At 41.7% G+C, this 25,685-nt stretch overlaps 1 protein-coding gene across 1 annotated transcript; it reads left to right on the top strand.

Annotated features, from left to right (window-relative positions):
* Window positions 1–8,912: 8,912 nt before the first annotated feature.
* On the top strand, window positions 8,913–17,156 carry plk1 (polo-like kinase 1). Its single transcript, XM_084075050.1, has 11 exons — window positions 8,913–9,636; window positions 11,630–11,798; window positions 12,535–12,679; window positions 12,966–13,059; window positions 13,388–13,607; window positions 13,746–13,788; window positions 14,263–14,369; window positions 15,056–15,133; window positions 15,378–15,532; window positions 16,043–16,225; window positions 16,845–17,156. The coding sequence occupies exons 1-11, from the start codon at window positions 9,286–9,288 to the stop codon at window positions 17,037–17,039; spliced, it is 1,740 nt and encodes a 579-aa protein (XP_083931176.1). The 5' UTR covers window positions 8,913–9,285; the 3' UTR covers window positions 17,040–17,156.
* Window positions 17,157–25,685: the final 8,529 nt, after the last annotated feature.

Here is a 25,685-nt window from a genome sequence, read left to right as displayed (position 1 = left end):
GCAGAGGGAAGGTAGTGCCCAGGATTACATAGACAATTGGCACTGGGTGTAAAAAATAGGGGTTACAAAATCGTGGGATAAAAATTTGAGAAGTAATAAGTACAAACGGCTTGTACAGTGAAACTGTGTAAGCGTCAGATAGCGTCCATACAGTAATGACCTCAACCAAAAAGAAAAGCTACAGGGATGCCCCCTTTAGTCAGCTGGTTCAGGGATGGTCGTCGAGGCTCCAGTTGTTGTCTTTGGGATTTTTCGAATAAAAAAAAAACTCGATATAAAGGTTTTTGTCGTGGTTCTACAGCCCCATAAGGGCCCATTTGGTTCTCTCTATACTGCCTCCCTCTGGTCAGCCGGGGCACCCGATGGAGGGGAAAGGAACTGGTTGGAATAACGTGTTCCTTCCACACGCTACATCAAACCGGGGGCTGGCAGAAGGAGAGTAGCGCCCAGGATAACAAATGGCAACATCAGCTGCTACCAAAAAAACAGAGCCTTCCAAACCCTTGGCGGCTTCGAGGCCTATCCCCACTTCCACTCAAGGCAGCTGAAGCCAAGCCAACGCGAACCAAAATACAGGAAATCTCAAAGCCTATGGCTGCGAAGAAAACCGCATCACCCGGATCACGGCCCGCGGCTAATAACAGACTGCTCCCGGGCAGGAAACCCCCTGCTTCGCCAGCCAACAAATCTAAGTCTCAAGCGAACGATGTCCCCAAACCCACCCTTGGGTGTTCCACCTTCTGCTGCCAGCAAGGAACAAGAAGCCCTGAATTCTAGCGCTGCTGTGGTACTGTAGCAACAGTTGCTGGCGTTGTAGCCGCAGTAAGCAGTGTTGCTGAGTCAACAGAAACGCCAGTTACAGTGCAAGGAGAAGTAGAAGCTGCGGGGCCAGAGGTTCTATCCCCAGCATCAGGCGCAGAAAAGGTCCTTGGCAGTGGGTGAAAAATTAGTTACAAAATCGTGGGATAAAAAAAGCCCATGTGGCTCCTAACTATCAACCGAATTGAACTTTTCCAACACCAACAATGTGTGCGGCCATTGCCGGCCAACAAACACAAGCGCAGCTACCAGACGGAAAACCCATTGCACCAAACCAGATTAAAAGAAAACAAAAAGAAAGCTACCTGACATACTGGAAAGACACAACCAAAAACCACGGCAAAATGGAATGGTATTTAGCCATTTAGAATATACTGTACACTGGCAGAATACCCGAGTACTGTTAATGAGCCCAAATCAGGAAACATCTACATCAGTGATGACATAATGGTCAAAATAGGTACATTGCTTCAGTCATCAAAAAACTACAACTGCATCGCGATTTGGCCATGCACGATTCTGCATCAATGCAGCAAAGTGACATAATCGATTATAGGCTAATCTGAGTTCCCAGACGTTTTCGCCAGCTCTCGCATACAAATGGGAGGGGCGAGCCTAAATATAATAATATTTTATATAATTCTAAATAAAGTATGTTGTTCAGTATATCTTGCTTGTATTGAATTGTGAGGGCAGTGCCAATGCACGCCTCTAATAAACATAATGATTACAATCCTGTGTTAAAATGAGGGCCAGTCTGTCTGTGGCGGCCTTTCTTCTATTGCAAGGCTGTGTCCATTTGGTTCCCAACTATAGGCTGGCAGAGGGAGAGTAGCGCCCAGGATTACAAGCTTAGGCATGTACTCGTATCGGCACACCCCTAATGTAAACGTATGCTTCCTCCACATTTTTAGAAGATGACCAGGGAGATGGCTATCCACAAGAGCCTGGACAAACCACACAACGTGGGCTTATTGATAGGAAAGCGCTCCCAATAGTACACGTGCAATCAAAGGAACAGTGCTGCACAAACATGCATTACACGTCACTAAGCTGTCAAGCTGTCAGAGTATGTCCATTTGTTTATTATAGCCTTTGTTTTATTGCCTTGGATCACATGACAATACTTTTGTACTTTAACTCAAGTAAATGTTGAATTCAGGACATTTACTTGTAACAGAGTACTTCTACATTGCAGTATTGATACCTTTACTTAAGTAAAACATTTGAGTACTTCTTCCACCACTGCTGGTATGTTAGATGGCCAGTCCGCCCCTGCTTGTATACCCACATTTTGGATCAGCAAATGGGATGACTATTCTAGATACGGGCCAGTTAAAACACATCCTGTCCCCAGTTTGTTCAACGTTGATTCATTTCACAACGGCCACTTTGAAAGTTTAACCCCTCTGCAAAGAACTTAAAGAACTTGTATATTAGAACTTGTATATTATCTTAACATTCTTATATTATACCATTATATACTGCATACACATTATTGCTGTACTATATTATATCATCATATAGTATCTTACACTATTGTATTTGCTACTACGGTTATTGTTACTACTTGTACTGTATCTCTTTCTGTCTCTCCTCTGTCTCTTCTTTCCCCCCCGACACGGTCGAGGCAGAAGGCCGCCTCCCTAGAGCCTAGGGTCTGCCTGACGTTTCTTCCAGTTAAGGGGGAGTTTTTCGTTGCCACTGTCGCAAAATTGCTTGCTCAGGGTGGGATTGTCGGGTCTCTTCTCTACATGTAAAGTGTCTTGAGACAACTTGTTGTGATTTGACACTTTAATAAAATTTAATTGAACTTAAAATGCGCACGCACACCTGCAGGCTCTAGGCTGGCACCTATACTGACCTACCTGGCTCATTATGTAATCATATTTTGACTTTTGTGGACGCTCATGAACTATTTGGCCTTCATGTTTCTCCCTGACTGAAAGCTGAAACACAGCTGGTGGTGTTCACTAGTTTGATTTATTTTCTGGACTCTCTGGTTGGGAAGAGGTAGGGGCATGGAACGTCTTGCCCAAGCAAAGCCAGCTTCTGTAAACTAGTGGCATTTTGCCAGTTGCATTTTCTTATCTTATCTAACAGAGGGATTTCCTCACATTCTAATGATTGGTGGCCTTGGAGCTCAGATTAGCCTGACAGCGTGTCGTGGGGTTCGAGTCCCGATCTCGACGGCTTTTGCTGCGTGTCAGTCCCCATCTCTCTCCCCATTTTGTTGTAGCTCTGCTATTTTCAAACATTTTGATACCAATACTTTAGTACTTTTACTAAAGTACATTTTGAAGTCCAGACTTTTACTTGTAAGAGTATTTCTACATTGCAGTATTGATACTTTTAGTAAAAAACTGGGAGTACTTTTTCCACCACTGCTGTTCAGCTTGGGAGAGCCAGATTGCGCCGGTATACCTTCGGTCTGATTACCAGGGTGCCTTTTGCTACCAGGCTCTTGACGGCCATCTTGACGCGGGCCTCTTGTCCTTCTCTACAGCGTATAGCCACCGGCAGCCAGAGCTTTCTTGAGCGCCGCCAGGGGGGACAATGCACGCCGCTCCGTTCCTTGGCAGTCGGACACGGCCTTGACGACAAGCTCAGCGCCGCCATAGGGCCGTTCTTCTTGAGTCGTGGAGCTGCTGCCTTCTTCTTCTTGGCGGCCTTGGCGGGTGCGACTTCTGACTGCATCTCCTGTAGGAATGGGACCATAAGAGTTTTTATTAGGAATTATTTGAAAACTTTAGTTACTAGTTACTTTGCAGATATAAATGATTACATTATAAAACATACATTAACCACTTTAGCCCCATTTTATACCTCGGCTGTTTGAAAATAGCAGATCTACAAGCTCACAACGCGTCGCCATGCGACGCGTTGTGAGCTTGTAGATCGGCGATTTTCAAACATTTTAGTACTTTTACTTTTGATACTTAAAGTACATTTTGACACCAATACTTTTGTGCCAGGGAACAAATAAATATTCATTACAATAAGAAATAACTGTTCAGAATCTACAGCTTGGTAGACTGCACATAACCAACATAACCAGTGCAAAATGTATGCTTATCAACAACAGAACAATATCGGCTATACTGCCATCGCTGAACGTCGACTTTATTTGCCGATACTGACCGATAGCGGCAAATATCGTCCGATACCGATATGTGGCCGATATAGCGGTGCATTCCTAGTTTTTATCGTGATTTAATATCGCAGAGATTTTAGTTTATAGTGAAATTGTCCTCCGTCATACACTGGGATCAATTCACCTTTGCCGAGCTGCATATTCGGTATCACTTCAACCCTCTATAATTGTTAAAAACGCACCTTTATAGTGTAAAGTACGTACTTGATAAGTCTTTTTTTCACTCCAAGTATAGTACTTAAGTAAATGTACGTACTTAGTTACTTCCCACCACTGACAACCCAAAGGCCAGGTGATTAAAGTTCAGGTCCATGATCCTGAAGCAGCACCAGAGGGAGAAGATGACCTCAGGAGATCGCCATCCACAAGAGCCTGGACAACCCGCACAACGTGGGCTTCCACGGCTCCTTCGAGGAGGATGACGATTTCGTGTTCGTGGTCTTGGAGATCTGCAGACGGAGAGAGTATTTGGATTGTGTATGTCATAGTGTAAAAGAGATCGTTCTGATGAGAGCTACTAGGTGGACAGAATGGACAAACCAAATGTTTCAATACAAAAGGTTAAGAAAATAAGCAGTACTCAGATGTTTTGCTTAAGTAAAAGTATCAATACTGCAATGTAGAAGTACTCTGTTACAAGTAAAAGTCTGGAATTAATAAATGACTTTAGTAAAAGTACAAAAGTATTGGTGTCAAAATGTACTTTAAGTATATTAAGTATACTTTAAGTGCTAAAATGTTTGAAAATAGCAGATTACAAGCTCACAACGTGTCGCGATGCGACGCGTTGTGAGCTTGTAGATCGGCCGAGGTATAAAATAGGGCTAAAGTGGTTAATGTATGTTTTATAATGTAACAATTTATATCTGCAAAGTAACTGTAACTAAAGCTTTCAAATAATAGTGGAGTAAAAGTACAATATCTGCCTCTGAGATGTAGTGGATTAGCCTAGAAGTAAAAGTATAGACAATTGGAAATACTCTAGTAAAGTAAAAAAATACCTCAAAATTGTACTTAAGTACAGTACTTGAGTACATGTACTTAGTTACTTTACACCTCGGACAATAAGGTTAACTTTTTTTTTTTTTTAAATGCAATAAAAAAAGATACAAAACAGTAAACTTACATGCTTTCAAGTGAGCAAACGGGTCAGGGGGCCTATGGATGATTCCACTGACACTGCTGCTGAGGAGCTCTGCCCTAAACTCAGTCTGTGATTGTGCCCATGTTCCCTGACTCATGGCTGACACTAGACTGACTCAAATAATCTAACCTGGGCCCTCTGCTTAGTGGCACCAACCATCTGTCTTAAAGGACAGGTTCACTCAATACCTTCACCTATACATCACTAGTGGAAAAACAACAAAGAAAACATTTCCCAAACCTTACAGTAATCATTATCATCCACAAGGTATGTATTAATCCTGCTTTTAGCAACACAACTCTTTTCCTCCATAATAGATATTACACAGAAAAATACACACTCCCCTGGCAAGTGGTATGTCCCAATTACCATAGCCCTCTATATAAGGAGCACCGTGGTCATGTGTGAGCCTTTTGAGATCCTCAGACCAGGAAGAGGATATGGTGAGTATGTGTGTTTGTTTAGAAATGATGCTTTAAACTGTTGAGATTAATAAAGGGTTGTGTTTCAACCAACCAATTGTATCTGTGTTGTTAGTAAAAAATGAAATGAAATGAATGTTGATGTGTTGAACTGGGTCAAGATGTGAATAGAAACTCCTTGATTAGATTACCAACATAGCTTGCATTGTAGCAAACAAGTGTTTGGTGCTGACCATGAGGCTGTAACAAACTGTAACGGAGATCTGTAGCAAAAGGTCATGGTGAATATATTGCGATATAACCTATGGGAATGGTGAATATGCTGCATTATGAAATAAGTATTATGATAAGAATCCATGTGGTAAAATGATGTATTCATGATAAATATAATGGAACATGTGAGGCTAAGTTAAAAGTGGGAAAGGCAGTCTGTCTTTATATAGCCTTTGTTTTATAGCATTGTATCGGGACTATCAATCATATATAGCACAGCTATACCAGACGGAAAACCCATTGGACTTTTTAAGATTATAAGAAAACAAAAAAATAAAGCTACCTGTCATACTGGAAAGAGACTAAACCAAAGCAAAATGGAATGCTATTTAGCCCAAAATGGCAATGACAGAAACCCTGAGCACTGTAAATGACCCAAAGCTAAGGAAAGCCTTGACTAGGTACAGACTCGGTGAACACAGCCTTGCAATAGAGAAAGGCCGCCACAGACAGACCCCGCTCCCACGGGAAGACAGACAATGCATGCACCCATGCACACAAAATGTGGTGGAAACAGAGCTACACTTTCTAACCACCTGCCTACTATGAGATCAGAGACACATACTTCCCACAGATTACATACACCCAAAGTGATTTTGAAAACACGACCAACGACAAAGAACTCCCATACTGGCCAGAAATACAACAATGTGCAAACACAGCAGCAAGATTTGTGATAAGAACGTTAGCCAATGGAATGCAACCACCTGGAGGACTACTAACCAGTGTTTCCTGCACTATCTGTACCGAGTGGACCTCTGACATAGACCTACCTACTGCACATATAAACACTATCTGTACCGAGTGGACCTCTGACACAGACCTACTGCACATATAAACACTATCTGTACCGAGTGGACCTCTGACATAGACCTACTGCATATATAAACACTATCTGTACCGAGTGGACCTCTGACACAGACCTACTGCACATATAAACACTATCTGTACCGAGTCGACTTCTGACATAGACCTACTGCACATATAAACACTATCTGTACCGAGTCGACTTCTGACACAGACCTACTGCACATATAAACACTATCTGTACCGAGTCGACTTCTGACATAGACCTACTGCACATATAAACACTATCTGTACCGAGTCGACCTCTGACATAAGACCTACTGCACATATAAACACTATCTGTACCGAGTAGACCTCTGACATAGACCTACTGCACATATAAACACTATCTGTACCGAGTAGACCTCTGACATAGACCTACTGCAAATATAAACACTATCTGTACCGAGTAGACCTCTGACATAAGACCTACTGCAAATATAAACACTATCTGTACCGAGTGGACCTCTGACATAGACCTACTGCACATATAAACACTATCTGTACCGAGTAGACCTCTGACATAGACCTACTGCACATATAAACACTATCTGTACCGAGTCGACCTCTGACATAGACCTACTGCACATATAAACACTATCTGTACCGAGTGGATTTTACAATGATTGTTAAAAGGATAGCACAAAACTCCCTAGGGGGGTTTGTTTCCATTGTGGTCCTGTGTATTCAATTCATCAAGACATTTAAAGACAATAATAAACAAGACATAATCAACACTAGTAGCAGTGAACACATATGTACAGTAAACAGTTTGGGGCGGGGGGGAATCTGAAGATTCACTTATGCATTACATACAAACACATGCACGTTGTTTGCAGAGATATATCAATAACATAGTGAGCTGTGAGAAACAGACAGATGTGATTTGGTTGCTATATGGCTCCATGCAGACACAGGGCTGCATGGCTGTATCAGATGTCAGCTCGCTTTAACTACATGTCTGCTGTTTGTTTTGTCCCTCACGTGACATAAACCACGTTTTACAAGTGGGCATACATAACCCTGTTATCTGAGGAAACGGGGAAAAAAAACATTCCCACAGTGTGTGTGTGTGTGTGTGTGTGTGTGTGTGTGTGTGTGTGTGTGTGTGTTTCTCTGCACGTGTGTGTGTGTGTCTGAACGTGACAGACTGACACAGCTGATATAGTGAACACAAACAGAAGCCACCACCACTACCCTCCATACTGCCTCCATAAACCAAGCTCTCCAAGAAAACATGTGTATAAGATACAGTAAGCCTTAAGGTAAAACAAAGCTGTATTGCTCCCTGGAGGAGAATTCAGCTATCATAGCAGCAATAGCCTACAGTAGTAGTTGAGTAAAAGTGGATAAAGATAAGATACTTAATTTTGTCCATTTGGTCCATTTGGTTCCATTTGTACACTCTCAGAGTTACAGACCCATAAGGGTCCATTTGGTTCCATTTGTACACTCTCAGAGTTACAGACCCATAAGGGTCCATTTGGTTCCATTTGTACACTCAGAGTTACAGACCCATAAGGGTCCATTTGGTTCCTGTCGATCATTTAGCTGGGGACCCCCTGGAACCCCCTTTCAGCTATCATAGCGGCAATAGCCTACACAGTAGTAGTTGAGTAAAAGTGGATAAAGATAAGATACTAAATTTTGCCGGGGCCCTGGAACCCCCTCAAGGACCCCTGGGGGTCCCTGGACCGCACTTTGAGAACCACTAGTCTAATGGACAGGCACAGATGTATATGTATATGTGTGTGTGTGTGTGTATATATATATATATATACATGCATATTTTATGTATATAAAATGTTTCTACAATGTTATGTAAAGCACTGTTTTAAAAGTGCTTTATAAATTAAGTTAATAATAGTAATAATAATAAAAATTATTATTATTATGATCTATCTATCTATCTATCTATCTATCTATCTATCTATCTATCTATCTATCTATCTATCTATCTATTCATTCCTTCATTCATTTATAGTATTCATTCAAAGTAAATCATCGTTACATTTAACATTATAGACTACAATTCCCAGAGTGCAATGCTCTCCTTTCAACGGCCAATCAGCTCACTGGGACGTCACGTTCCAGCCGGTTCCAGCGAGCCGATTGGACGCTTTTGTTGTTTTCCCCCAAGATGCATTGCGACGGAACGTTTGTAATTCGAGTGGACCAATCAGAGGGCGCCGTCAGCAGCTGGGCAGCATTTTAAACGGTTTAAATCTGCTGTTGTCACAAGAAGGCAGAGAGAGAGACGAGAGAAGCAGCATTACATTACATTACAGACGTTACTGGGCTTTTACTGTGTTTGTTGTCGCGAATATATCGTGTTTTACTTTCAACACTGCGGACTGCAATGCTTTTATACATTTAAACAGACGTTTAAATGATTTTGCCGTGAGTTTAGATCGTACATTTGTTATTTTAAGGATTGCACACACAGAGAGAGAGATAGAGGAGCACGTTAGCTTGGCGTCCAACTTAACCGTTCTGTCGAGGCACCAGTAAGCGTTATTTACAGGAGTTTTGCAGTTGAGAAAACGTGATTTAACTTAATTTTCGTAGTTAAAACGTTTTTTTTTTGTGGTTCTACTTTAAAACCAAATCTAAACTTTCCAACAACAATGTGTGCGGCCGTCGTGAAGCCCTCGGCCTCCTCCTCCTCCTCGGCCCCCCTGAAGGAGATCCCAGATGTGCTGGTGGACCCCCGCACCAAGAAGCGCTACCAGCGGGGCCGCTTCCTGGGCAAGGGGGGCTTCGCCAAGTGCTTCGAGATCACGGACATGGAGACCAAGGAGGTGTTCGCCGGCAAGATCGTGGCCAAGTCCATGATCCTGAAGCAGCACCAGAGGGAGAAGATGACATCCGAGATCGCCATCCACAAGAGCCTGGACAACCCGCACATCGTGGGCTTCCATGGCTTCTTCGAGGACGACGACTTCGTCTACGTGGTCTTGGAGATCTGCAGACGGAGGGTATGTAGACTTGTTGTTTATTATAGCCTTTGTTTTTTTTATAGCCTTGGATCAGGACTAGCCATGGTTCACATGACGCTTGTCTGTCAGAAGCGCCATGGTGCATGTTCCTGTTTGATTGTATTTTTTACAACCAGTACATCTACATAAATGTTCAGATTTAAAATATAAAGTGCTTACTCACGGCCATGGATGTAACCAGTTGAAACGCCTGGCTATAAGTACCCTTATCTTCCGTATTGTTAAATAAAAAGCATTTAAATCCGATCGGTGGCCATTTTCTCGGACTGGACTCTACATGCTTTCAACTACGCGACCCTATCGGCTGGGAGGTGTACTGCACTCTGATACATTATAACTCTGAGAAAATGACCGCCTCTCGGATTAAAATGCTTTTTATTGAACAATACGGAAGATATGGGTACTTACACCCGAGCATATTGACTTGTTACATCCATGGCCGTGGGATAGCTACTTTATATTTTAAATTTGAACGTGTATGTAGATGTACGGGTTGTTAATGTAGAGATTTCAAAAACAGGAACCGGTTGTGCCATGACTGTCATGATCAGCAGGCTCTCGTCTCTAGTAAAAAATAAAGAATACACTTTCGCTACTCGGTACTCACCAAAACAAAAACTGTTTTAAGATGATGAAAGCCTACTTTCCTGAGTGGGAACACTCGGAGCCCCCCACCTCACGTCTAAAATACACCTTTTGGCCAGAAAAGAAACATTCCACCGAATGGGGAAAATGTATTTACTCCCCTGCGCCCCCTACAGATTTGGTCAATGGAATTTGTCCATTGACAAGATCTGTAGGGGGCGCAGTGGATTAGCTAAAACATTTTTCCAATCAGGTGGAATATTTTCTTTTCTGTCCAAAAAGTCTATTTTATACGTGAGGTGGGGGGCTCCAAGTGTTCCCACTAAGGAAATACGGCTTTAACCAGTCTTTGTTTTGGTGAGTAGCGAAAGTGTATTGTTTTTACTACGGTGTGCGGCCAACGGCACGGCTTAACAGTATCATAGCGTTAAGGAGAATTCCTTCTAATCCCGATGGACCAGAGCTAGATCGGGACTACAATCATAGATGTGTTTCTTTTTGCTAGAGTCTGACTTTTATCATAGATATGCAAATGTCAAAATCGATAAAATGCATCTATGATGGTCTTGATCCAAGGCTAATATGTTTACATTTTAGAACTAATAATCACTCTTCTAGGAGATTTCCCCCCTATGTGGGCTTTTAAGGCTATTGCATTGACATTATTCTCACTGCCATGTTAGTGTTGTCCTGCTTGGCTGCTGTTAGTTATTTCCTGTCTGTGTTTAAATTGTCCCATAGCATCTTGCATTATACAGTAGGCTCATGATTTGTATCAGATCAAGACTATCATAGATGTATTTTATCCAGTCTGACTTTTACTTTCTTATCTGCAAATGTCAGAATCGATAACATATCCATGATAGTCTTCATCCAAGGCTATATCAAGTTAATCAATGTCAGCCCGGTGCTTCTGAATTTGAAAGGACTTTGTGCCTAGGACCCCAGACATTAAAAATGTCAAAAATATTCAATCATGTTCAAAGAAATTCAAGATTTAAAATTACGTTATGTTTATATGACCCTGGGGTTCCCCAGACCCCACTTCGAGTACCCCTGCATTGGACTGTGGACCACCATAACTCTGAGACCAATTGGTACAGTCTGATTCGGTTCACTTCTCAAAGTTACAGCCCCGTACGGGTCCATTTGGTTCCTAGCTATCAATGAATTTATCTGTGGTCTGTTACACTTTGAGAACCCCTGATGTAACCTACTTTAGCCCTATAAAAAAAAAAGCATTTAAAGCCTTAATGTTTTAAAAACTGGCTTTAAAATGGCTTCACTTGACAAACTTCAATCTTCATTGTAATTTTATTGGGTTTGTAAATCCCTTGTCTGAGGGTTATAATAATCCTGCCAACATTGTCTTGTGTTCCATCTACAGTCTCTGCTGGAACTACACAAGCGCCGAAAGGCGGTGACGGAACCGGAGGCACGTTACTTCATGATGCAGCTGCTGAACGGCTGCCGGTATCTCCACAACAACAGAGTCATCCATAGAGATCTCAAGTTAGGAAACATCTTCCTCAGTGACGATATGATGGTCAAAATAGGTAAGTTGCTGCGTGAGTCTGACACATCCAGAGCCACTCATAGAAAATATGGGAAAGCAGTATATCGCGTGCAGACATTACCTTATTTTCACTTGACTATTTGGTTCAGCACACTGTTCAAAGAACTGTGGGGATGTGCATATGGGATAGCCTGTCTTTTTGTTCGTAATGACGCAACCACACACTGTAGCAAAATAACACATGCACAACAAGCCTGTCTAACGCAGGGGTCTTCAACATTTTCAGCCCATGGACCCCCTAGCTGAGAGAGGGATGAAGCAGGGACCCCCTCTATATTGTATGAAATTGTGTTTCAGATTCAACTTTTTTTTGTTTACGCGGTCTGTTCCTTTTTCCCCCTCTACAACGATAGCTCTTTGCCAAAAATAGCAGATATACAAGCTCACAACGCCTCGCAGCGCAAGGCATTGTGAGCTTGTATATCTGCCATTTTTGGCTAAAGTTCTCCTCAGAAAAGGGATGCTATAGGGTTCAAGTGGTTATGGTAAAATATATGTATCACACAAAGATTTGGCACACCCCCTGTAGTAACTCTGAGGACCCCCTAGGGGTCCCGGACCCCCTGTTGAAGACCCCTGCTCTAACGGACCACGGCACGCCTCAACTCGCAAAAGGAATGGATTCGTACTAATAAAGTTGTGAACATGGACTTATTTGAGTGAACATGGACTTATTTGAATGAAAGCTAACGTGAATCTTTATCTCTCTCCACAAGGGGACTTTGGCCTGGCAACTAAGATCGAGTACGATGGCGAGAGGAAGAAGACCTTGTGTGGAACACCCAACTACATCGCCCCTGAAGTGCTTTGCAAGAAGGGCCACAGCTTCGAGGTGGACGTCTGGTCACTCGGGTGCATCCTGTACGTTGTTGCCTTTTCTTCTCTTCCTTGTCATTAAATTGTTGTTGAAATAAAAGGAAACATTGTATGGAACCCCTCTCAAGGAACAGCAATGAAAGAAACGGATACATAAAAATGTTTAAAATTGATAAATGCATACAAAAAAGGGTTTATTCTATTTAAAGCTGTCTCCTGCATATTTTCATGGACAAAGTGAAACTGGTTTTCCCTTTGCTGCTTACAAAGTAATGTTGGTATCGACACAATCAGATTATTGACCCCTCCGTTCCTCCTGTCGTCTTCCCAGATACACTCTGTTGGTGGGTAAGCCTCCATTTGAGACGTCCTGCCTGAAGGAGACTTACAACAGGATCAAGAAGAACAACTATACCATCCCCTGGGTGAGTTGGCACACCACAGTGTACAGTTAAAGATATCTTTGGGGCTTTTTTGCCTTCATTGATGGTACACACTAGGTGGCGGGAGACAAGAAACTGGGAGAGGGAGACGGGGAGTGACACGCAGCTACGATCATGGGGCTCGGGAATCGAACCCGCGACTCGATGGCAGGCTGCACTAGAACCTAGATTAAGCACAATTAAACTCTCCAAACACCATGTCAACTTTGCCTATGTCAAACCTCTACCTCCCATTTAACATACTGCCTCGTCACTCTTATTGTGTGATCACTGTTGCTCTATCCTCACCTGGAAACCCTCTCCTCTGCAGAACGTCAACCCATTAGCAGCCTCGCTCATCAAGCGGATGCTGCACGCTGACCCCTCCCAGAGGCCCACCGTTGCACAGCTTCAGACAGACGAGTACTTCACGCAGGGCTATGTCCCCTCGCACCTGCCCACCACGTGCCTCACTTTGCCTCCGCGTTTCTCCATCGCCCCTTCCACAGCGGCGGAGATGAGACGGCCGCTCACCGCGCTGAACAACAAAGGTATTTTTTTTCTCCCCCTCAATGGTAGAAACTATTCAACAACACATCGTGAAACTTGGCTAAAGTACTACCATCATGTGCTAGCTAGAGCAAGGTTGATCCTTATTGGACCTGACCAATGTTTTCTTATTTTTCCAGGAGGTTCAGAAAAGGTGGAGGTAAAAGATGACCCTGCACCAAGGTGAGACAGCACTGTTCTTTAATACAGCATGTATTTAGGCTAGATTAGCCAAGAGAAGAAACGAAACAGAAAAATGACTTTACTATTTAGGTAATTCATGTTTCTGCAGCTGCCTACAAACATGCTTAACAGACTTACCACCAGGAAAGTAATGCACTAACTGGTGTGAAACCACACATCGAAATAGGATTTATTTCCTACATGAGGGGGTTAATGGTTTCAAGTATAATTATATTGACTATAAAATGGCATAAGTTGCAGATCTACAAGCTCAAAACACTGCGCTTCGTGCCGCGTTTCAAGCTTATGGATCTGCAACTTTTGATTAATTTACAACCCCACAAATTAAAATACGGAGATGAGAGGTTTCCGCCTGACAGCAACGATATGTTGAGGGTTTTCTCCGCTGGTTCTTGGACATCGCCCAGTGTCCAGTACAGATTGATTAAGTGAGTTCTGGTTCTGTATTCTCAGGGACGTACCACTACCAGAGGGACCAGACTGCAACCTGACTGACATGTTGCAGCAAATCACAGCTTTTCTGGCAACAAAGCCGTCGGAGAGGCCCCTCGTACGCGAAGGTGAGATTAAAGACTTGGTCATGTCTGTGTTCAGATTCCCCCCAAGCTGTGAATGGCCTTGTGTCTCTCAGCTGATCATTGAACTTATCTTTTTGAATTGTGAATGCTGTCCAGTGGTGGAAAGAAACTGAAGTATATTTACTTGAGTACTGTTTTGAGGTACCTTTTACTCTACTTGAGTATGTACATTTTACAATACTTGATATTTCTACTCTACTACATAGCAGAGGCAAATATTGGATTTCTTTTCAATTCAAAAACTTGGGGTTGAGGTGCGGTCACACCGAACTTTAATTCTGCCTATGCAGCAGATTCTGCTAATGCTTCTAAACGGGAACGGTTAGTTTTTTCTGCGGCCAATCCTCAAATGACGACAAACAACTCAGTTCCCATTGAAAAGCATTGTCAGAATCCGCTGCATAGGCAGAATGAAGTTCGGTTTGACCGCACCTTACTTTAGTGACTGCAAGCTACTTTGTGGATTTCAATTATTAAAAAAAAGTTTATACTTTGTTCGTTGTGAACTTTTAGATGAGCAGTTTTCAAATAGACTATTTTGAGAAGAGAAGTTATTTTTGGTCAAACTTCTTGAATGCAGGTATTTACTTGTAATGGACTTTTTTTTTCTTGCTACTTTTACTGAAGCCACCTCTGACACTGATCATATTGTGTGTGTGAACTTTCAGAAGAGGCAGAAGACCCCGCGTGCATCCCCATCTTCTGGATCAGCAAGTGGGTGGACTACTCAGATAAATACGGGCTAGGTAAGACGCACTTCTGCCTTTTGCAGATTTTTTTTTCTAAATGATTTGTTCTGCTTTCACATGTATATCAGTGAAAGTATCTTGCAGCAGAATTCTTATGCAACTGTTTTCAGGGGTAGAATAACTAGTCGCATGACGTGACTACAGTACTGCAATAATGTGCAGTGTCTATGTAGGCTTTCCTTCTGTCATTTGTTCCTTGCGTGGTGTATTGTGTATTTTAAAAGTTTTTGTTTTTTCCCAGGCTACCAGCTGTGTGACAACAGCGTGGGCGTGCTCTTCAACGACTACACACGGTTGATGATGTACACCGATGGGGAGAGCCTGCAGTACATTGATAAAACCAATGCAGAGAGCTACATCAGTGTACGCTCGTACCCTGCCGCGCTCACCAAGAAGGTCAGTAGTTTTCTCTGACTCAGCACTATTTTAGTAACATTTAAGATGTTACTAACTCTGCTATTGGTGGGCATGGAGCCAGATGTCTTGAAGGGGTTGTGAAAAGGGATAATTTGCATTAGGTCCTCAGCAAGTAAAGTGTGTGTGTGGGGGGCAGAGAGACATATTGGAGACACTTATTTGATGAAACACCAGATGACCGATCCTTTTTTGCATTGGTGGATTATGATCTGGCCTGAAAGTACGCTAGGCTCAAAAACTATAACGTATAATTGTCTACTGGCAGTGGGAAAGGAGTTCAATTTATTTGCCCAGTAGAGTCATTTCCTCCATGCTTGGAGCAACTTTTATAGTTGAGATCTCATGTTAACCCGATCCTGAGCTCGTGGCGTAGTCACACTTAAAGTAGTCGTAGCATTACTGCTTACACTTTTCTGTCTCACTGCCTCTTATGTTTGTTAATCCTTATCACTTTATCGACCCCGTTTTGTTTATCGCCCTCTCTTGCAGATAACGCTGCTCAAGTACTTCCGTAGCTACATGAGCGAGCACCTTCTCAAGGCCGGTGCCAACATGGCACGTAGAGACGGCGACGAGCTGGCACGCCTGCCCTACCTCTCCCACTGGTTCAGGACCAAGAGCGCCATCGTGTTGCACCTGTCTAACGGCACAGTCCAGATCAACTTCTTCCAGGTTGGTAAACGTCACTGCATCCAAAGAGTAATGCCAGACCAACACATTTGTAGGCTTCACACACTCCTAGTTGGGAGTGTTCAGGAGTTGATATTTGGGCTAAGCACCATTCTACTGTACTTTCAGGGCGATATGACTTCACACTGATGTCCCAATTATTTCAAACTTTTGACCGCAACAAAGACTAACACAGATTTAGAACGATATTACCTAAACCTCATAATTCTACATATTGTGCTAGATTGTTAAAGAAACACAGCGCTAGTGTTGGGAGTTTCCTTCCATAGATATAGAAGCCTAGATACCTCATTAGCCTCTGCAGTTCATTGGAGCGAATTGTATCGCGGCCGCCATTTTGGAGAAGGCAAGCTTCCTGACTACTGGCCAGTCACAGCGAGTTGTATACAAATAATATCCTGTTTTTGAAAACTAGATTTAAAAAAAGTTGTGCAAAAGACACGCTGTGATTGGACAGTAGTCAGGAAGCTTGCCTTCTCCAAAGGTGCCCGAGATACAGATGCCTCAGAGGCGTCTGCTATGTCTATGCTCCTTCCACGATGCAGCACAGATTGCACTTGGCAAAAACAACATTAAATGACATTGTTTTCATCTCCTCCAGGACCACGCTAAGCTGATCCTCTGCCCCCTGATGGCTGCTGTCACTTACATCGACGAGAAACGAGTCTTCCGCACCTACAAGCTGTCCTTGCTGGAGGAGTTCGGCTGCAGCAGGGAGCTGGCCACCAGGATGCGCTACGCCAAGCAGATGGTGGAGAAGCTGCTGTCCTCCAAGGGCTCTGCTGTGCAATCCTAAATTTGAGACGCCACTTTGGGTTATTTCTTTTGTTTGTTTCTTTTCTATGTATAATTTTAAATGTTGTATTTTAAATTTTGTATTTCCGAATAAAGAGAATTTGAGCAATATAAATAACTGGTGTTTTGTTTAGGAATGTTTACAATCCTTTTTGATTGAATATTTTATTAGACCGCACGAGTACAGTCAAACACTTTGTCTAAAAGGATTTAACACCAAAGAAAGTCCTTGCAGTCTTGTTCCCATTGGGGTCCTAGGTATTCAATTCATCAACATATAAAATACTATATTGAATACTTAAGTATATTTAAAAGCAATTACTTTTGTACTCTTACTTGAGTAACATTTTGACTGAGCTACTTTTACTTGTAGTGGAGTAAATTTGACCAGGAGTATCTACTTTTTACTCAAGTACTGGGGTCGAGTACTTCGTCCACCACTGCAAGTTGGCGTAGACATTAAATGCCCATATATCGGGATTGTACTGTACAAAAAAAACAAGTTTAACTCTACGTGCACAAGACTGTGACAATAAATACAGCCTTTCCTTGAACCTGTAGCCTCCTGGAAAAATCTCATTCTGAACCATATTTTAAAAACAAACTGCAGCATCTGGCTCCTCCTACAGGAGACAGGTAGCCATTACAGATCCTGTACTTAAGTACAATTTGAGGTCTTTTTTTTTTCTCTCTCAGAGACAAATATTGTACTTTTACATCACTACAATGACTTGAAAACTTTAGTTACTAATTACTTTGTAGATTCCGATTATTATTACAAAACATATAACTACTTCAGCAGCCCTATATACTGTATATTTCGGCCATTTGAAAATAGCAGATCTACATTAAGCTCACAATGCATCACGATGTGAAGCATTGTGAGCTTGCGTAGATCTGCTATTTTCAAAATATTTTTTATACATTGACTTTGAACTTGTGAAATGGGACATTAATGATTACTTTTACTTTTGTACTTTAAGTATATTTTGATACCAATACTTTTGTACTTTAACTCAAGTCAATTTTGAATTCTGGACTTTTACTTGTAACAGAGTATTTCTACTTTGCAGTATTGATACTTTTACTTAAGTAAAGAATGTGAGTACCACTGGACAGTGACATGTATCAGGGTTAGTTCAGGACTCCAGGTTGACATGTTGTCATAACTTCAAACAGCAGAACAGAAGTTCTCCATCACTATGCATCACAGGTAGGTTGTGAATGATAGATCAAATAAATCAGCTCTCATTAAAACTACTTGGTCTGGATATGCATGAAGTAGAGGTCGATTTAACACAAAACATGTTAATAGCCTAAATCTGTCAACATTTAATAGTCCATGATTGATGAGGAAGCAAGTCTCCGTGATTCCAACACGTGTAGCCCTGTCTCCTGGCTGCAAAGTCAATAAATAATGAGGTATTATAGTGATTATTGTCAACAAAATTGTGCCACAGATCATGATTTTCGATCTAATGGTGCTTAAATGTGTTAAACTTCAGCAATAGGCCTACTTATGGTTGCTGAACCAGCCTACCACCATACAGGCAAGGAGGGCGAGACGTGAAAAAACATATTTCTACGCATTTGTTTTGAAATGGCAGTAATGATGATGTATATGTTGATTGATTTAATGGCCCCCAGGCCCATGGATGAAATACTAAAGTGGTTTGGGATGGTAGGCCTACTGTAGGTACAGTAATAGCCCTGAAACATGTCATATGACAGGCATGGATGAACTTAGACCTGGTGTTTTCACTTTACCCATTTACGGCCCGTACATCTACTTAAACGTTCATATTTCAAATATAAAGGTCTTAACTCATGACCATGGATGTTACAATACTGTACGGGCCCTCAGAAGTGCCTGTATCTTCTGTATTGTCCAATAAAAAGCATTTTAATCTGATCGGTGGCCATTTTGAGAGACTTTTCTTATGCTTTCAACTCTGAGACCCTATCGGTTGAGAGGTATACTGCACTCTGATACATTATAACTCTATGAGAAAATGGCCACCGATCGGATCAAAATGCTTCTTATTGAACAATATGGAAGATACGGGTACTTAGATGGGCCCGAGTATAATTGTAACATCCGTGGCCACGAGGTAAGCACTTTATATTTGAAATATGAACGTTTATGTAGATGTACGGGTTCAAAATGGAGGAAGTGCAAACACCAGGTTGAAGTTCATCCATGACGTTCGTGACAGACGACCGTCATGTGAACCATGGCTACAGTATAATGTGTATTAAGGGATGGTAGGCCTACTGTAGGTACAGTATAATGTGTAAATAATGTATGTAAGAGTTGTACCAGGTGTTCTCTCAGGTTCTTACCTTACCTTAGGGCAGTGGTTCTCAAACTTTTTCATGTCAAGGACCCCCAAGTTGACACTTTTTAGCCCACGGACCCCCATTTGAAAAGATAAGCCAGGGACCCCCATAAGAGAAGATTTTTACGGCTCTAGCAGTGATTCTCAACCCTTTTAATTTTAAGGACCCCCAGTTTGACATGCATTAGGCTACGGACCCCCATTTAATGGCATTTATATCTCTGGGACCCCAATTCATATGGTAATATCAATGTTAATTTAACTCTGAGAGTGTACAAATGGAACCAAATGGACCCGTTAGGGTATTTGGTTCCATTTGTACACTCTCAGAGTTACAGACCCATAAGGGTCCATTTGGTTCCTGTCCATCATTTAGCTGGGGAACCCCTGGAGCCCCCTCAAGTACCCCTGGGGGTCCCCGGACCCCACTTTGAGAACCAATGCCTTAGGGGGTTCATTGAATCTAACATTAAGTTAGTCAGATTTAAAGCAGCACTATGTCACTTTTAATGAATAATTAATTAATTGTGTCCAATCTGTGTGGTAGAGTATGTTAATTCAATATAACTTAAACATTTTGATATATATTATTAACTCATTTTTCTGGAGACCCCTGGGGGGGACCCCACTTTGAGAACCTCTGCTTTACAGATAATGGTATGAGTGAGTTCTTATTCCTGTATGTATATATTCACAGAGAGGCTGCCAATCTGCATGCCGTGTTGCGGCAAATCACTGCTCTTCTGGCAACCGAGCCTTCTGAGAGGCCGCTCGTACGCCAAGGTGAGAGAGAACACTTAGGAGTAGGACATTAGGGTTGTTGGGATCCAGAACTGGAGGAACCGGATCCAACATTGAGGAACCGGAATCGGTTACATCACATTTCGAACCGTTTCTGGAACCGTTTTTTTCCTTTTAATCATACCGTCAGAGCTGGTTATGTAGACTTCACGTCTCTGCTATACAATTACAATACCAGTGGTTCTCAAACGTTTTAATTTCAAGGACAACCACACAGTAACTCACATGAGAGTGTACACATGGAACCAAAATGGAATCATAAGGGTCTGTGATGGCTGACTCAGCAGCCACACATAGAGACTATAATGTATGGTAATCTTCCTTTTGCTTTATATATTTAGTGTGTTTATTTTCAGTTGTTCATTATTAACCAGTTGAAATGACATAATTTATCGTTTAGTTGTTTTCTATGAGTTCATTTATGAGTTTTCTTTGAGTTACCAGTTCTGTGGGAGGTTGCTGACTGACATACATGGACATGATGGGCTGGCCAAAGCAATAGGGATCAGCTGCTCCAGATCTACAGCTAATCTGGAGAAATTGGACTGCACCACAGTCCCTCTGTACCATGGGGTGGGGCAGGGGTTTTGAGTGTGTGTGTTTCAATGGTAGTCTTTGTCTTTTCCCCCTTTTGTGTTAACAGTGGTCTGACCCGTCCCTATATATGTCCACCTCCTGTGTGTCAATCTGGTTAGTTCAGTTTTCAGTTCAGTTGTGTTGTCTAGTCCAGTTTCTATTTAGTTATTTAGTATAATTTCCTTTGTGTTGAGCACTTTTGTTTTTGTTATCAAACCATTGATTGAACGGAGAAAGAAAAGAAAGAAAAAAAAGAGACCAATATTTTAAAACCAACAGAGTTTTCCCTGTGTCTCTCCTTCCGACCAACTCGGTCCCTGACAGGGTCCATTTGTACACTCTCAGAGTGACAGACCTGTAAGGGTCCATTTGGAAACCCCTAAGTCGAATCGAACTGTTAAGAGGGAATCGTTAAATAATCGTTACAATCCTAAAGGATACCAACCCTATTTGTCATGTCCCCTCAGATGTCTGGGTTTCAGAACCCCCCCCCCCCTCCCTGCAAATAGCATCATGTCTCATCTGATCACTGAACGTATCTTTGAATTGTGAGAACATTGTGAATGTTATGACAGTAATTGCGTGTGCGTGCGTGTGTGTCAGTGTTAATTTTGTCAGCAAATTCTGATTTAGTTTTAGTCATAGTCTTTTGAATAAAATTCCATTTAGTTTTAGACATATTTTAGTCATCTGAAATGTTTTAGTTTTTGTCTAGTTTTAGTCAACTAAATATCATAAGATTATAGTCGACTAAATCTACAGTTGATTTAGTCGACTAAAATGTATCTTGGCAGTGCCTTGATGGCGTCGTCAATTTTACACTTGGTTGCACGCTGACAATAGCCGATCTACAAGCTCACAATATAAAATTATTTCCCTCACTAACATTTTAGTTTTTATTTGTTGACAATATATTTAGTCTTAGTTTTAGTCATCAAAGCTTAGTTTTATTTCGTTTTTAGTAAGTTTTCGTCGGTGAAAAAAGGTAGTCAACGAGCATTTTTCGTCATAGTTTTAGTCGACGAAATCAACACTGGTGTGTGTGTGTGTGTGTGCGTGCGCACTTTCAGAAGAGGCAGAGGATCCTGCTTGTATCCCCAAATTCTGGATCAGCAAATGGGTGGACTACTCCTCTAGATTCGGGCTAGGTAAGACACGTCCTGTCCCCAGTTTGTTCCCTAATGTTGATTCATGTCACCAGTGGTGGGAAAAGTACTCAGATGTTTTGATGCTTGCTCCAGGCTACCAGCTGTGTGACAACAGCGTGGGCGTGCTCTTCAACGACTACACCCGTCTGATGATGTACGCGGACGGAGACAGCCTGCAGTACATTGACAACAAGGGCGCCAAGTCCTTCGTCACTGTACGCTCGTACCCTGACGTGCTCACCAAGAAGGTCAGTGGTTAATCTCTGACCTAGATCCTAGATCCTCATCTCAAGCCCTGCTGGTTGTTCCTCCCACAAAACTAAAAACTAAAGGTGATCGAGCCTTTGCTAGTTTTGCACCCAGGCTATGGAATGGTCTACCCTTCCACCTAAAATCTGTGACCTCTGTGGACCTTTTTAAAAAACTTTTAAAGACTCACCTATTCAAACAGGCCTTTACATAGCCTTTTATGATTACCAATCTTTGTGAGTTTGTGCTGTAACAAAATCCTGTATTGATTGATTTCTTGATTTTACCGGCTGACTGGTTAAATGCTGATTGTTTTATTTTGTCTTTTTATTTTTTACTGATTATGTTCTGCTTTTATTGTTGTGAAGCACTTTGTGACTCTGATGTCTGTGAAAGGCGCTCTACAAATACATTTACTTACCTCCTCAACACTAACCCATTAAAAAAATTACTATACCATAAATATTACTGGCAGGAAACCAAACATGTGTAGCCATGACACTTGCTCTTCTTCCTGTCCTGTGTTTCATTCTTACTCTGCTGCTGTTAATGCTGTGACACTTGAATCTCTGCAATCACAAGTTTCGGACAAGAATTTTCCTTTTGGCTGCTTATCAATTAATCGATACTAAGATTATCAACTATCAATTCATTAATTAATTAATTGATAATTTGCATCCCTATTATGATCATCTTCATCTCTTTATCTCTTCCTTGTTTGCCGTCTTTCATCTCTCTCCTCTTGCAGATATTTTTGCTCAAATACTTCCGCAGCTACATGAGCGCTCACCTTGACGAGACCGGTGCCAACATGGCGCCTCAGGAGAGGGACGTGCTGGTTCGACTGCCGTGGCAGCTGCCCTACCTCGCCCACTGGTTCAGGAGCAAGAGAGCCATCGGGCTGTACCTCTCTAACGGTGCAGTCCAGATTAACTTCTTCAGGGTTGGTACACGTCGCTATATTATCCATAGAGCAAGGTTTCCCATACGGTTCGGGCCCCCCCAAAATAATCATATTTGAACTGGGGACCCCCCCAAAAGAATCATATTTGAACTGGGGACCCGCCACCCTGACAAGCACTTGTAGGCAACAATTGTAGGCATTACATTTAGTTTGACTCGGTTCCACAGATGAATATTGTGAAAATAGCCGAACTATTGTAGATCGGCTATTTTCACAATGTTTGCCTCTTTCTTATGTAATGTTTGACAATTTGGCCAATTTGGTATTAAAGTCATTAAATTGTAACTTTAGAAATGTGCAGATATCCTGTATACACTTATACTGTATACACTGGTAGAAGACAGGGTTAAACAACTAAGAATGGGATTGGCTTTCAAAATAGTCAATGCGACTTTGCCCTCAATACCCGCATATCTGACTAAATACCTCCAAAAGATTTGCGACACCCACAGCCACAATACTATAGGGAGCGTAAACAACGGTCTGGTATCACCCACCTATAGAACAAACATGGGTAAATTCTCCTTCTACAGCACTGCCACCCAAGTGTGGAATGCCCTGACCCCATCCCTCAAAACATTTAGATCACTGGCTTCCTTTAAAACAGCCCTGAAAATTCACCTTTCAGGAGGCCAAATGGGAAGTAATTATCACTTCTCCCTTAGACAGGCGACCCCCCCTTTTTTTCTCTACTCTGTACATATAGTGTTTTATATTTGTGATGATATTGAATGTTTGGTGCTATTTTATATGTTGATGAATTGAATAGGAGCCCAATGGAAACATTTATCCTTTTAGACAAAGTGTTTGACTGTACTTGTGCTGTTTTTACATTTCTGTCTAAATAATCAATCAATCAATCAATACTGTATGTTGGTTTGTTTACTGTTGACTGAGAAAACAATGTTGCACATTAACCTAATCCTCTGGGGAGTCCCCAAAATCATTTGGGGACCCCCCTTGGTAACCACTGCCCTAGTGGACACAAACACTGATCCTTTCTTTACTCCGTCTCTTCCAGGACCACACCAAGCTGATCTTCTGCCCGCTGACCGCCACTGTCACCTACATAGATAACGGGCAGGTCTTCCGCACGTACAGGCTCCCCCTGCTGGAGGAGTGTGGCTGCAGCAGGTGGCTGGTCAGACGAATACGCTACGCCAAGCACCTGGTCAAGAAACTGCTGAGAAACCGGCGCCGCTGAGCTGGCTACAAGGTTTCCGCTCTACTAAAAATATATACGTTTTCTTACTTCCAAGGCCTGTTTTGTAAAGATGTTTTAATCACTTTCAAATAAAAGGGAGTTTGAACAATGTAAATAACTGGTTGTTTGTTTGGGCACATTTAAGTAATGTTGTTGTTCATTTGTAATGCATTTTTTGCTGTCTAGATCGGGTGTGGACACACACTAGAAGTAAAAGTACTTAAAATTGGAAGTACTCCTGTAAAGTAAAAGTACCTTACATTTAGCTTGACTCGGTTCCACAGATAAATATTGTGAAAAAAAGCTGATCTACAAGCTCACAATGCCTCGTGAGGTTGTAGATCAGCTATTTAATTTTTATTTTTTTTCAATAAGCCTCTTTATTTTATTTGACAATTTGGACAATATTTAGTTTTTACAGTATAGTTTGTTGATTTTAATTGAATTTCTTCTGGTTTAGGTATTAAAAATCTATAACCCCCCCCCCCTCCCAACAAAAAAAAACAGAAAAACTAATCATGTGGGGAGGGACCCCCAGGGGGTCCAGACCCACAGGTTGAGAATCACTGAATTAGAAGACCAGTATTGTGTCATTCAGAAATACTGTAAGCTCTAAGCTTGGGCAGTTAAACAGTTAATTTAATGTGCATGTTGCCTCTAAAATACTAAACAGTTTTACACCATTTCTGTGGCTTTACCTACCTTTAGTGGCTCACTTAACACTTAGTGCATTTTACATGTGGAGCCTGAGGGCCTTACTAGCATATGTTTATTATTTCTTTTCAAACTCCCATCTATTTTAACCGTTAACATTTGGCTTTTTGTATCATACCTATTTTTTAACCTCAGGAGCTAATACAAATAACTTCACAGAATGTACAAACATTTAATATAGTTCGAGTTCTTTTATAAAAAAAACAGATTTAAGATTTCCTGAACAGTAGTCATCATTTTTTGTTTTTTTTAAATATCAATAACAAATACAAGAATGCAAGTACAGAAACGGTATATTACAGTCAAAAGAGCAGCATTTAAAATCCCCCCTCCCAAAACAAAAGTGGTATTCAGTCACAAATACATCACTGCAAAGAAAGGTTCAGTACATGAACATGTGGTCAGCATCAAACTCTAGAACAAACCCATTTAGACCGGGAACGCATCTGTCATTTTTAGATTTCTTTGGCTATTCAAAAATAGCAGATATACAAGCTCATAGCTATGACCAGCTGCTTGTAGATCTGCTATTTCTGAAAATAATATATATATTTTCAAAGCGAACATTTTTAACTCTGTTACAACTTCTGGGGGTCTCTGGAACCACGGCCAAATATATATTTTTGTTAAAGCAGTTTAAAAAAAAAAAAAC

Source organism: Gymnoscopelus microlampas (assembly GCF_963454915.1).
Source record: "Gymnoscopelus microlampas genome assembly, chromosome: 2".
Classification (NCBI taxonomy): Eukaryota; Metazoa; Chordata; class Actinopteri; order Myctophiformes; family Myctophidae; genus Gymnoscopelus; species Gymnoscopelus microlampas.
Note: the sequence above shows the minus strand (reverse complement) of the source record. Positions and strands in the feature narration are given on the sequence as shown.